This window comes from Typopeltis vanoorti, chromosome 9 (genome assembly GCF_054136105.1).
Source record: "Typopeltis vanoorti isolate ZY-2024b chromosome 9, IOZ_Tvanoo_1.0, whole genome shotgun sequence".
NCBI classification, from domain to species: Eukaryota; Metazoa; Arthropoda; class Arachnida; order Uropygi; family Thelyphonidae; genus Typopeltis; species Typopeltis vanoorti.
In genome coordinates this window covers 133,522,029-133,537,376 of record NC_143557.1, presented here as the reverse complement: position 1 = coordinate 133,537,376, position 15,348 = coordinate 133,522,029, and the positions used below count along the sequence as shown (strand labels likewise).

General features: G+C 34.8%; 1 protein-coding gene across 3 annotated transcripts in view; it reads left to right on the top strand.

Moving 5' to 3' along the window:
• Positions 1–15,348, top strand: part of LOC150103585 (septin-7-like) — a 210,644-nt gene that overhangs the window by 145,175 nt on the left and 50,121 nt on the right. For all 3 annotated transcript variants that reach the window (XM_090398309.1, XM_090398311.1, XM_090398308.1), the window contains exon 11: positions 5,229–5,364. In XM_090398309.1, the coding sequence (XP_090254435.1) occupies positions 5,229–5,364 (136 nt within the window). The remainder of the gene's footprint in view (positions 1–5,228; positions 5,365–15,348) is intronic.

Below are 15,348 nucleotides of genomic sequence, written 5' to 3'. Positions count from 1 at the left end.
GTCACCTTCATCATTTCTGATTCCTTTTACAGTATCTTTCCTGAAAAGAAAAGAAAGATACTGTAAAATCTAAGTTTTTTCAACAGCTACTTGATATTTATCTTCTACGTTCTTACCTGTCTTCCCGTGACTTTTGTTTAGCTACCTTTACACACTGCTTTACTTTCTTACATTTTTCTGTGTATTCTCAGATGCTAACTGCTAAGAATTTTCTATATGCTTTCTTCTTTTCTTTAATTTCGTATATCTACCATGAAGTTATCTAATCCTGCAGATAACTTATCACAAGACTCTCTTGCCGAATTAGGAATCACTCAGTATTGTTAAATTTTTACTCTGTGCCATTGTTATGTCGTTACTTTTCCTATAATAATTTACTTCCCTTATGAATTTACCTCTCTACAATAACTACAAGACTTACAAAATTTCCCTGACTCTAATAATATCTGTATCACTTCTTACGTGATCATTCTATAAGGAAAGTAAATTCTATATCTCTAGCTGATTCCTAATTTTACTCACGTGCTTACCCTGACTGTTAAAGGTTATTCCTTGCTAAAAGAAACAAATCCTCTAATTTCTTTCTGGGGCTGTCTCCTCTTCAGATATTGACAAATTTATTTTTTAAAGCTGTGCCAGCCAATATCTTAGAATAGAGGGGACTCTTATTCAGGGAGACTTTTCCAGACTTTTGGTGCACATAGGTGAATAAATTTAGTGCTTAAACTCATAAATTAAATGCTTTACTGTGGCTAAGTAAATTCTGGTTTGCAGTCGTAACCTCTATAACAACATGTTATACCTTTCTTTCAATCCCCCTCCCCTTTATGATTCAGATTAATGAGTGGTAGTTTTGATTCATATCACAGGCAACACTTACATATAGAAGAAAAAAACATATTTTATTGGAATCTAAAGACATATACACTTAGATCAGTCTCACTTTCAGTTAGTTCAATGACATGCTAAATCAAACTGATTAATACTCGAATGCATGAACAATAAATCCTTCTTTTAAGTTAGAGATTAAACACACATAATATACACATTATACACTTCTACTCAATTTTCTACCTACTATGTTAGTCTTGCACATTAAACCAGTCACAATCATCTATCATTCCAGACAATTTGTCTTATGGACATTAGCCACTGCTAAATAATCACTTAAAGTTCTTAAATACTGTCCATACTCGATTATTACACTACAATGATATTACCCTTTTACTGACTGGGTAATTATACAACAAAATTTGTACTTTACCATTTCTTGGGGCAGGATCTCCAGGTCCGTCTGAACTGTCCTTCTTTGTTTGAATTACCTCTCGATACTTCCATAAGCCTGTGTCCACGTGGTGGGTCACTATGGTCATCAGATTAAGCTATGCTCTGCACCTGGCATTTTTCCCTCGTCTATTCTCGTTCTGTTTCGGACCATCGTCATTTTTACTGCCAGTTCTAGTATACATCCACGATATTATTCCGTCAGAACTTTCAACAAAGGAGCGAAGACAGCATATGCCGACATCTCACGCTTTCATACCAGCAGAAATTTAGACATCGAAGGGAAAAGTGTGCTGTCCGATATTGTACTATCACCAAGAAACACCATCAGGAACTTCCGGTCCACGGGAGAAGTCGAATCATCATCCAGCAAAATAGGCGAAAAAAGCCTTGAGGAAGGGGCGCAAACCCTTTTTATTCTCCCTTCACTTTCCCCCTTTTTAGCACCCTGTTACTCACTGCGACAGCGCCCTCTTCTTTCTGCGATCTTTTCCCGCTCACAACTTTCTTCATCCGCGGGAATTTCGGCGCATCGCGAGATCTCTAGCAACATCTTCCGGGAAACTAATGTGCGTTGCTTTCTGAGATTGCCAATGCCTCAGGCCTGCCCGTGACCTTTGGGCTATTGTTTACATCTAATTTACCCATTCATTGTATACATGATGCATTCTTATAATACTAATTTATACACAAAGTTCTTTACATGGTATTACAATTCTACTAAAAGGAGGTAATTCTATTTCTGTTTACAGTTAGTACTTTATTTCTTCTGCTTGAGTACAAGTTTTTTCTCTCAGCTGATTTTTCTCAGAAACAAATTTTATTTTTTTATCACAGGACATTATTACTGTTATTATTTTCATGAGTTTCTACCCTAACTGGACTCAAATCATCTGATATCATTAATGGTATCCCTCCTCCTCTCCTCTTCTATTTTTTCTAAAAATACTATGCGCTATATTTGATTCTAGTTACTACATCTGACTCCTATAGCTAGGTTTCACTTGCCAACAATCTTAAGGTCGCAGTTTATTCACCAAAGTAATGAACTAACACCTTTATTCTCGATGCTCCTGTTTTTTTTTCCTCATCCCCAGACACACTCAAAAAGTCCGAACTTGAAACGTGGATTTACCTCTTCCGATTTATAACTATACCCATTAACATTTCTGTCATGTTTGCATACCTTAGCTTGACTTACACATAAATTCTCATTGTTTCTCCCAAAATGAACTAGTTTCTCTGACTCGCTACATTAGTTCTTACCCAAATTAATAATTCTTCAGTCTCCTGATGCCAATCCATTCATGTGCAAGCTCTACCATCAAACATACTCCATTACACTTCTACCCAGCCTGTGCATCACATTGTTTGTTGTCATAGTCCTTCTCCTTAACTCCATACTATCGTATCTTGTTAATAAACTAACAATTTTCAGTCTCTCACTTTTCATTACACTTCTTTCAGCAATCCTTTTATATCCTCTCTCTCTTGCAATATTTGTCAATACTTAAGTCATAAATATGGAAAGGCTTGGGTGTTGTTGATTATTCATATTAGTGCTTCACTGTATAAGAAACAGTAAGAGAAAAAATAACTTCAATTACTGAAGTTAATAATATTTTGCTGGTTTTGTTCCCAGAATCATCATAACACAAATTATAACTTTGACAGGCGTACAAGCACTATGCAAAAAATATTAGAAACAATTCAATTTGTAACTGACACAGAGCTAATGTCCTAACAAGGCACCCTCTATGGACCATTTTTTTTTTTTTTCTCTTACATTTGTTTGTAGCAAACCAACTCTAACTCCTTTACAATGTAGAAAAACTGCAGCATTGAGTTTCTCTGTTGTTAAATAGCATTCCATTTCTTCAGTTAAAATAATTTGTTTTTTATAAATATTTTTTGCTTGTTTGTTTGTCTTTTAAAATTGCTGTAACTTAGAATTATTAACACAATCAGTTGAATTAAGTAAGTCACCATTTTCAGAAATCTTAATTATGTCGATTTTGGTTTCTATTGAAATCAATAGACTGTTTTTGCCACTTTTAGCACTTTCACAATAACTTGCATTCTCATTTGTTTTCTATATTTCAAAGCTATTAAAAATAGAACGGTAATATATCATCGTCTTCGTCATCATGCTTTTCTAGGATTCAGGCCTATTAGAAGTCATCGTTGAATCTCTTTAGAGGAAGGCCTGGTTTTCTTTTTTCTTATGGTTTGTAATTTAAAACTTGTTTTAGTAATCTTTCTGTTTTCGTTCTTTCAATGTGTTCCATCCATTTATATTTATATTTTTCTAATTTTTTCTATTACTAATTCCTGGTTTAATTCTTTCTAATGGGACTGGTAGGGCTAATGTATTGTATACTTTTAGTCTGGTTTGTTTTTGAAATAGGTTAAGTTTAAATATAGAGTTAATTACACCTGTTAATTTTTTAAATATTTCGTAATTTTTTGGTTTATATCTTTTTCATTTTCATATGTAATCATACATACTAGATAGTTAAACGAATTCACCTGTTCTAAAATTTTATCTATTATTATTTTAGGTTCTTATTGAATCTTGTCCTATAAAGGCCAATGTTTTTGATTTTTCTATTGATATTATCATTCTATAATCTCTGTCTATTTCATTTAAATTTAACATCTTTCTGTATCTTCAGAATTCGTAATTATTATTTGATCATCAGCAAAAAGGAGAGTGTTTAAATTCATAGTAGGAGAAAGTTTAATACCTTGATGGAAATTTTTATTTAATTTTATTATTATTTCATTTTGATAAATATTAAAAAGAGTTGCTGAAAGGGGACATCCCTGTCATACTACTTGATTTATATCTCTCGCATATGATAGTTCATAATTTAATCTCATTTGTATTTGATTATTTTCGTATATACTTATGATAGCTTTTAGCATATTATTAGGTATTTGTCTGTCTTTTAATATGTTGAATAAAATACTTCTTTTAACTTGATCAAATGCTTTTTCAAAGTCAATAAATGTAATATGTGTTTTTAAATTGTATTCTCTTCTTTTCTGTATTATTAATTTTAGGCAAAAGGCCGTACAAGATCATCCTTTTTTAAATCCATTTTGTACTTCTAAAATAAAGCCTTCAGAATATTTTATTAGTTTGTTATTTAAAATTCTGCTCTATATTTTATAAAAGGGATTTAGAATACTTATACTTCTATAATTTTTAGGGTCATCTCTACTACCTTTATTTAAAGATAGGGATTGCTATTGCTTTTTTCCATTCTATTGGTGGGTTACTTATTGAATATATTTTATTTAAAAATAGTCAGAGTCTTTCTTTAAACCTTATTCCTGCATATTTATATAATCCTGAACCTAACTTATCTTCTCCAGGTGATTTTTCATTTCTTGTTTTTCTTTCAGTCTGATTTCTAATTCTTCTTTAGTTATTTCTTTTTCGCTTTCATTAAATGTTTGCCAGTTATCTTTTTTAAAATATTTATCTGTCCACAATTCTGTATAGAAATTCCTCTAATTTCAATTCAGTGTTTAATTTTATGTTTTCTTTAGTATCTGCATTTAAGTGTTTCAAAATCTTAAATGTTTGATTTTATTTTATATAAATCGTGTTCTAAATTAGAAACAAATTTGTTCCATGAAAGTTCATTACTAGGGGTTCGCCTGTATTAATAAATGTACTAAATACAATAAAACCAGTAAAAACCATAATAATATGCTAAAAAAAAAAATCAAAAACACTATAAATAAATAAATTGCCTATCTTATGTTAGCTTCAAATAACTCCACTCAATGTAGCCTTGAATCAGCCTATTATGGATTGATTTGGTATGCATCATCTACTTTACAAAAATAGTTTTTTAAAAATTTAATTGGATCCTGATTAGTTAATTTACAAATTAAAACTGAGAATACTGAGTTTATGTATTTCTATTCAGAAATCCCTTAGCAATGATGGAAGAAGAAAAGAAAGAGCATGAAGTTAAAATGAAGCGCATGGAACAAGAAATGGAACAAGTATTTGAAATGAAAGTCAGGGAAAAAATGCAGAAATTAAAAGATTCAGAAGCTGATGTAAGTAATTTAATATTATTACCATTCCAGTCCTCCATAAAATCTTTGACTCATTGTGGTATGATAGATAACACCTCTCTCATACCAATCCTTATAATTGTTCACTGTCTTGATTCTTCCCATTCTCCTTCCATTCTCCATGCAGAAAACTTGCTTCTTATCCTTTTACTAATTTCTTTACATCTTTCTGTGGGCTATTTTGTCTTGTTCCCTCCCTCTTTCTGCTATATGAAAAATGTTTCCATTTTCACTTCATTAAATACTGCTCAAAAGCTTACAGGATTCAATCATATCACATTTTCATCTCCTTTCCACCAGTCTGTAATAATTACGTGCCCTCAGTCTCCCTTCATAACTAGTGTTCTATAGTCTTGATATTATATTTGTTATCAGACTTTGCACCTTACTTCATCTCCCAATTGTATTACTTCATCTCCCAATCCAAAAGACCCCATCTGAGTACAGTAATTCAGATGTGGCCTGAAATGTTTTTTATCCAATTGTACCGCCATGCTCTTATCTCTTTTGGTCAATGTCCTTCTCATTGCTGCAGCAGTCCCTGTCATCTTCACAATCTTTGCAGTATGTTTCCTAAACTTCAGACATCTATCTACCATCACAGCAATATCTCTTACATCCTCCACTTCTTCCTGTATATCTCCAGCAAGAGAGTATGCAGTCTCCATCTGTGGATCCCAAATTTCAAAATATTACATTTATCTGTATTAAGCTGATATCTCCATTCATTTGCTCACTATTCCAGTTTATTCAATCCTCCTGAAGAGCCATAATCAACCCCATTGATCATATCCCTCCAGCTTCATATTCATCTGAAAATTGAATATCTTCGTGATAAAGTCACTGACATGAAAGCAGAGCCCAATTTGTAACTTTCTACTCCGTAGTACTGCTTCCCCATTCACAACACTCTAATATCTGTCAGAAAGCCAGTTTCTAATCCAGTCTACTAGCCTGATATCTAAACCTCATCATCATCAAATTCCTGCCATGTACCCTCTAGGGGTGTACAGGACATGATAGTACTACATGAAAAAATTACATCATTACTAACTTCCTATCTACAATTTTCCTCCGAATCAGTCTGTTACTTGTCAAGACTCCAACATTATCAGATCTTATTTCTATCGTCTAAGGTACTTTGTACCGTATCAATCCACCTATATCTTGGTCTTCCTCTGGGTCGTTTTGCTGTCAACCTGGCAGAGAACACTTGTTTTGCTAATCTTTCCTCGCCCATTCTGTTTAAGTGACCATACCACCTGAGATTAGCTCTGCTAGCACATTCCTGAATGCTGACAATGTCAATTTCTTTCCTAATATCCTCGTTTTTAATATGATATTGCCATTGATACCATCTGTTCACGCCTATAATCTTTCTCAAGACTCTCATATCTGCTGTCTCTAGTGTTTGGTCAAGTGTTTTACTTCTGACCCAGCTCTCAGATCCATAAGTTAAAACTGGTTTGAACACTGTCTTGTATACAGCTAATTTAGTGTTCCGACTAATTTCTCTCTTATTCCATATGAATTTATTCAATTGACTTCCCACCATACCAGCTTTGTTGATTCTGTTGTCTATTTCTATATTGAATTTACCATCTTCACTAAAAATCGTGCCTAAGTAGCTGAAATGTTTTACTTGTTCCACAGGTTCTCCATTCACAACACAGTTGACATTTTCAATGATTCTGCCTATTTTCATTGTCTTTGTCTTTTTATTGCTGACCTTCATACCATATCTATTACAACAGCTATTCGATTTAGTCAGAAAATCTTGCAGACTTGTAGCAGATTTATTTAGAAGTATAACATCATCCACATAAAGCAAAGAGCTGACATTAACATCTCCAATTTCGATATCATTTTTAATAACACTTTCCTTCATAATGTGATCCATATAGATAACAAATAACAGAGGGGATAATGTACATCCTTGTCTCACATCAGATTTAACATTAAACCATCTTCCTGTACTTCCTTCAATTCTAACTGCTGACTTACAACTCAAATAAAGACTAAGTATTGCTTGATATAATGTCCCATTGACACCATATAACTGCAGCGTATTGAATAGCTTTTATCTTGGCACCTTGTCATATGCCTTTTCCAAATCGACAAATCTTAAATACAGATCTTTGTTATATTCCCATGCTTTCTCGACTATTTGTCATAAAGTGAAGATCTCATCCAGACAGCCTCTATTTGCCTGAATCCAGCTTGTTCTTCACCCTGCTTTTCTTCCACAATTCTTCTCAACCGTTTCTCAAGTATACTTGCATAGATCTTGCCAGGAACACTCAGTAGGGAAATACCTCTGTAATTCTCACATTCAGTTTTATTTCACTTTTTATATATGGGTACTATGAGAGCTCTACTCCAATCATCGGGAATTTGTCACTCTGTCCAGGCTGTCTGAACTATGCAGTGCAGCCACTGTAAGACTCTTATACCACCATACTTCAGCATTTCTGGTCGAATATCATCTACTCCTGTTGCCTTTCCACATTTCAAGCCTTTGATGGCTTTTTTCTACTTCAAGTATGGATATGTATTCCTGACTGCATGCCTGGTCAGTGTTTTTTACCACGGTGATGCATCACTGTTTGTTTCATTTAACAGTTTTCAAAGTAATTACTCCATACTTCAAGGATATCTTTTTCTGCCATTTTCATGTCACCTTTATCATCTCTAACTCCTTTTACAGCACTCTTTCCTCCATTCCTAAGCTTCTTCAACAACCTCCAGAATATTTTGCCACCTTCTCGATATTTATTTTCTATATTTTTGCCAAAGTCCTCCCATGACTTTTTTTTTAGCTAGTTTTACACAGTGTTTAGCATTCTTGCATTTGTCTCTGTATTCTCTAAGAGCACAAGCTGACTTATTTGCCTGGAACTTTTGATATGCTTTCTTCTTTTCCTTCACTGCCTCTTTAACTTCCTGTGTCCACCAGGGAGTTCTGATTTTTTTATCCTTGCACACAACCTCACCACATGCCTCTCTGGCAGAATCAATCAATGTTTTCTTCAGAGTTTGCCACTGAATCTCCAAGGTTTGATTCCTGTTCTGAATCTCTTTCATTTTCTTTTCAATAATCTTTCTGTATTTTAGTCTACAGTTAACATCTGAGAGCTGCTCAACTTTTATTCGCTTTAAAACTTTCTTACATGTTATTCTTTTCAATATGAAATTCAATTTTATCCTGCTCGAGACTAAATAGTGATCACTTCCAATTTCAAATCCTCTGTACACTCTGGTGTCCTGCACCAGGGAGAAAACATCACTATCAACAATAACATAGTCAATGAGACTTTTCTTATTCCTAGCCTCTTCTCTCCATGTGAATTTGTGCACATTTTTATGTTGGAACATGGTGTTAGTAATAACAAGTCCATGTCCTGAGCAGAAATCCAACAGATATTTGCCATTATTATTAGCTTTGCTCTTTTCTCCAAATTTTCCCAAAATATTTTTGTATGTCTCACAATCATTTTCTACTCTGCTATTTAGATCCCCAACAAGGACCAACTTTTCCTTTTTCATTGTGTCAGTTGCTTTTTCTAGAGCGTCAAAAAATTCCTCCACTTCTACCTTAGTAGAACCTTCTGTGGGACCATAGGCACAAATAAGTCTCATTGTCCAGTTCCCCATTCTCATATTTGCCCACATTACTCTACTTGAGACTGACTGCCATTCAAGAAGATTAGCCTCGTATTTTGTGTTGAATACTATGGCTACTCCTTCTTTTCCTTGGTTGTCATTGCCTGAATATAACATTTTGTATTTATTGCTCAGAAAGATCTCACCAGTTTTGGTCTTTTTTGTTTCAGTCACCCCTATCATGTCGATCTGGTACTTATCTAATTTCTCAGCTAGCTCCATTTCTTTGCCATTCAGGCTTCTTACGTTGATAGTACCGATCTGTAACTCTGGTGATGTTGAGTTAGGGTTTGTTTTCAGATTTCTTCCAGTAGCTGACTTTTCGCTGTTTGCCCTGGTTCCCTGGCGAAAACAACGGGGGCCTTGTTTAACTAGGCAACACCCCAGCCGGCATGAAATTTTGTCATGTTGTACCATCATTTTTTATTTTGGTTTAACCAATAAGAATACAATTTGATTGGCTAAATCCCAAATTGCCAGCCCATCCTCTTTCGTTCAGTATTGAAGTAGATACCCAACAGGGTGCACCATGAGAAGGTGAGGATTGGACATTAGGTCAGAAGCCCTGGTCAGTTCTCCGCATTCCTTTAAAGGCTATGTGGAGGTCTCCTCTCAGTTATACAGCTTTGACCCTTAAGCACCCCATATCTAAACCCGTACATGGAAATTTAAATATCAACTTAACATATGGCACCCTATCAGATGACTATGCTAAATCCAGAAAAATAACCATGGATACCTTTCATCATTAAAGGCCAACAGATTACTGAACATACCTTAAATCCATTCTGACCATCATGAATAATATTACCCCTCACCTGCCAAATCTGTTCATTGCATCATTCAATTCTGTATATGTGCTCTTATCAATTTTTCAAAATCTTAACAACCAGAGAAGAAATACAAACTAGTCTGTAGTTTAATACTTCCATTTTACTCTTCGATGCTGTAGCACTATCATACCTTCCTTCCACTCCTGAGGAACTTGCTCCTTTGCAGGATGTGCATTAAACAAACAGATCAGATCAGTAGCATGGTCATTTCCTCTTAATACATGTGGTGAAATCTCATCTTATCCTACTCTAATGAATGCATCCTCTCCATTCACCACTAATCCTTCAGCCCTCTCAATTCCTTTATGAATACAATTGGCACTTTACAAGAATGAAATGCCCTAATGAAGTAATTGTTAAACCACAACATCATCTGTATTGGTCACCTGTCTACTATCTTCATCCAGCAGTGTCATTCATCCACAATAATTTCTCCTCCTCCTCCTACTATATTTGCATTCATAGCATTAGGCTACATGAATGAAAGAGACTGCTATAAGTCTAATTCTAGTACAGACAAGAGAAACTTACTAAGCCACCTTTCTTCAATCATTTTCTGAGTTAGTCTCTGGCATGGGCAATTGGGGTTTTTCTCAGGTTTTTAATCCTACAGCTCAAAGAAAGTTGACTGCAGAACTCGCACTATTTCAGACAATGATATATATAGTGTTTGAGTTGAGCCACAGGATGGCAGCAGTTGCCTTCTGTACTTTCCTCCTATTAAAATCAATAGCTTGGGTCAGCTTTCTCTGATGGCTAAGGATGGAGATAAGATTTCCTGGCTAACTTAACAGTATTCAAAAATTAGTTAGGACTAAATGGCTTCATCTACCTTTTGGAAATAAAAGGCATTAGTGAATTTTATTATTATTTTTTTTTTATGACTCAATACAAGTTAATTATCTCTAGGTTTCTCTCTATCTTCCATTAAACAAAAACATCATAAGGTAAAAGCATTAAATTTATATCATTTGATCAATGTGAACTGTTATTTTGTTAGTTATCTGTATTCATCTGATGATTTTAAACCCAAAAATATAAGTATCTATGTAGTTAATTAGTACATCAGCTGTACTTAGTGTCTCTATATGCATTATAATCCCTGGGAATCTGATGAACAAATTGTGAAATTAAATGAGTCGAAATATTTTTCATGAAATTTTAATTTCAAGAAGTGGTTTTTACTGCAGTTACATAGTAAAAATAACTTGTCTCAGCTTAACCAAATCACAGAAAAAGTAGACTATTTCTTCAGTTCATGGTATCTAGTTCAGCAGTAATTAATTCTATTAGGATCTTAACTTTGATGATGCAGGATTCTTAGTCTCTCCTCTCTTTCTTTTCCTGGTATAACATAGATTGCACTTACACTAAGTATAGTAAAGTAAAACCTTGTATTAAATTAACATGAAAAACACAAGGAAGAAGTAATGCCATTCTTGTGTCCAAAAGCTATGTATGAACTACATTTTTACCTGTGTATTAAAAAAATATTCATGACTACACCCAGTATTCCCTCTAATTTTTTGCTGAGTGTGCGCAGAAATTTACTTGTGTGCAAAATTTGCCTTCTTTTGAAAAGTATGTGCGCACCCATACGAGTCGCCATACTGATCATTTAAGCAAAAAAGTTAAAAGATTTTAGTTCACTCTTTACCTTCTGGTGTCAATGGAACGTCAGCCAGGTCACCCCAACTCCCCACCGTGTTCCCACACACGGCAGTAGCCTTCCCAGTAAACAGTCGGAAATCACGATTCACATGCCTTGGGCAGGACTCGATCTGGGGACTTCGAGCATGTGAGGCCAACACGATACCGACTGTACTAGATAGGATTCTAAGTGTGTGTATTATTACCATAACCAAGTAAGTTGTGTGACATCAATCATAGAGCTAACATAAATATTTTATATGTATTTAATATTGATCTGATTAGAAGTAAGAAATAAAGTAAATAAAGAAATTTTAATTTCATCTTGAAAATCTAGTGTGCGCATATTTTTTGCTTTGTGCACTAGTTGTAAAACATGTGCATATGCACAGCTTAGAGGGAACATTGACTATACCTAAATGTGGGCATAAGTTTATTCCAGCATACTAATAAATCACATTACACAAAAAATGTGTTATAATTTCATATAAATTAAATTGTAATACTAGCCAAAGTATTGTAATTTAAGTTGTATGAAATTTATAACACTTTTAATTCCTTAACTACACCCTTAGGAATTATAATGTACATTGTTTACAGAAAGCTATGCGGAGAAACATTTCAATATAGAATATCTCCACCCCGAACTGTTATACAACTCTAACAACATTGGACCATGCTTAACAACAAGTGATTCAGGAGTTCTTGAGGCAAACTGGTCCACTCCTCCTTTAAAGCAAGGATAAGGACTTGTTTGTTTTCTGGAGGAGAATTTCAAGCAGCAGTGCATCTCCCTATTACATCCCAAACATGTCGTATAAGATTGAGATCTGGGGAGCATGCTGTCCATGCAATTCGATTAATATCTTCGATCTCCAAAAGTATCTTCACTGCTCGTGTACAATGTGGTGTGGCATTGTCATCCATAAAAATGAATTCTTCACCTACAGTGCCACAGAACACTTGCCGTCCAGTCATAGTCCCTTTTTCCAGCACTTGTAACTCCGTACATCCATTTAAGCATAATGCCTCTCTGCACCATGACCCCAGCACTGCCATGTCTATCCCTTTCAAGAATATTCTAGCAATGGTAAGCAGTACCACTTTCATGCCAGATCAAGTGTCGTCTGGAATTGGAGGAAAGACTAAAATGATTCTCATCCGTTAAAAGTACATTAGCCCATTGGTGTCTTGTCCAATTTTTATGGATACAACAGACTGAAACTGTGCTCTACAATGAGCTGTGGATAAAGAAATGCAGACTACAGGCCTTCAGTTACTGCATATCTGCATGTCTTTGCTTGAATGGGGCCAACTTGTCAGCTGACCTGCCATGGTGCATAGATTATGTTTTGTTGTAATAACCAAAAATCTGTCTTCATGCTCCATGGTAGAGCGAGGGTGATCTCTTATCAAGCATCTGGAACACATTCCATTGGTTTGTAATGCTGCCCAAAGCCTGGATGCAATGCTATGTGAGATTCCAAACTCTCTGGCAATATCAGTAATTCTGCAGCCTTCTCCAAGCTTTCCGGTAATTCTTCCCAGCATGAAATCATCTAAATGTCTTCGAGACATTACAAGACATCCAAGTTTGCAACTTTATTCCTTCACAAAAAAAAAAAAAAAAAAAAAAAACTTCCTTCAAACACAATTTGTTTAACACAGTCTTTTATCCTATTGAGTGCCACCACGTGACTCCTTTGTGTGCAATTTGAAAGTTTAAATGTGTACCCACTTCCTACTCAAAGTCGTTAGTTATACAAATTGCCACAAGCTAATTTGAGACTTGTGACCTACAAAACCATCTAAATCTCAACTGTTTTGACTGCATGCTTATCTCAAAGTTTTTGGAAGTAATCATGATTACTTGTTACTAGTTCTTTTTTATTATTTATATTTTATGATTGATGTCATCCTGTATTTTAATTACAAAATACTAGCCATTGTTTTCCCTTGAACTGTAATAGTGTGTTTTGCTGTTTACCCAGCTGTGACCAAGATATGGGTAAGCAAGCAAGTACATTCTGTAAGACTATTGTCAACTGATCTTCTCTTCCAGATGATGTATTTGTAACAAGAAAGAAATATAAAAGTTAATTCTGTAGTTTTTATATGTACTAATTGTTTAATTCATAATAACATCCTACACATGTTCTCTTTAAACGTCTCATTATGAGGAATTATACCCACATAAGGTGGAGGTACTATTTCCCTCTAGCACCTAGTATAGTTTTGAGGCAGTATGTCATGAAGTATTTAGATGGATGTTGTTATAAGCCAGAATGTATGGAGGGATGGTGACAAGGAAGTTTATAGGTAAGTTACCCTGTTATGTAAGAAAAAAATAATCATTATAAATTATTTTAATTATGGCAATATAGATTGGAATAAAGATATAGTATCTGAGGTGAAGAAAATGAATTCCTCAAGAATTTTTGAAATACAGCTCTACCTTAGGCAGTTTGTAATGAAGAGCACATTGAAGATTAAGAGTCTTGAATTTGACATTTCATTAGAGGATATTTTTGCAGTTGGAGGTGTGAATCTCCCTTCATCTGATAAATGTCCACAATCATCTGGGTGATGTCTGGCAATATGTGGACTTCTGTGTGGAAAGAATATATTTGCAACTAAAAGGCTGATGATAATGGAAAGCTCAGTTAACAGCTTTCCATACTAATAAGATGGTAGGAGTTGATGAAATCACTGCATTTGAATAAACCGAGTTTTTAAATATATGCCTGTATCTGGAGTTGTGGGTGTAAGGGCCATAATAATAATTCTCTGTGGTGGTGATGATTGTCATCATGGATTTATGAAAGGGAGATAATGTTTTAGCAGTCTACTTACATATTATGACAAGTTGATAATTAAACTGGAATGTTTTGGGTGAGATAATAGATTAAGTTTGATAGGAGATAGGCTTTTGGATAGGTATCAGCAGGTTGTGTATGGAGGGGGGGGGGGGGTTCACAGTATCCTGGAAGAGGAAGATTATTGGTGTTCCCCAAGAATCTGTTTTGGTGCCATTGCTGTTTGACTTGTATCATAATGATACCGAGAGATAGTCTTAAATGGAAGTATGCAATTGCTTTCAAATGATGTGAGGAATGCAGTACACGCAGCATTATTGGACGATTTGAAGATACGTGAATTTGCCAGTTTAGTGTTTTAAAGAGTAAGGTTTTAAAATTGGAAAAGCAAGGATGTGATGGAGGACAAGGACCTGAAATTTAGGGGACTTATTGTTGAAAGTGTGAGGACATGACAACAGATTATGGTAAATGATGCAGAGGAGACTAATGTGTAGAAGTAAAGCAGTTCTGTTGCCTTTGCCTGAATTAGACCACATTATGGACTGTTTATGCATGGTAATCTATGTCACTAGTTTTTCAAGGAAATGCATATTGAAAAGTGTCCAGAGAACATCAACTAAGATTTCTGGTCTCTAGAATGTGAGGTATAAAGAAGGATTCGGGAAATTCAATTTGCAGTGCCTCTTAGGTGAAAGGACGGGTGATAGATGTGATTGAGACATATAAGAGGAGTTGCTACCATGAGATGGAATAATTTTTCATAAAATGGGGAGTGATGTGTAGAACCAGTGGCCATCCCTGGAAACTAAATAAAGAGAATATGAGTAGAAAAGTGAGGAGCAAGTCTTTTGAATGGAGAGTAGTTGATAAGCAGAATGTTTTGTCTAAGAGCATAGTGTTGATATGTGCAGAAAGAGAGAGAACAAGACATGGTTTGATTACTTTGTTTCTGCTTTACTAGGATCTCCTTTTGATTCAATGGAGAGCTGATGACTGTTGTA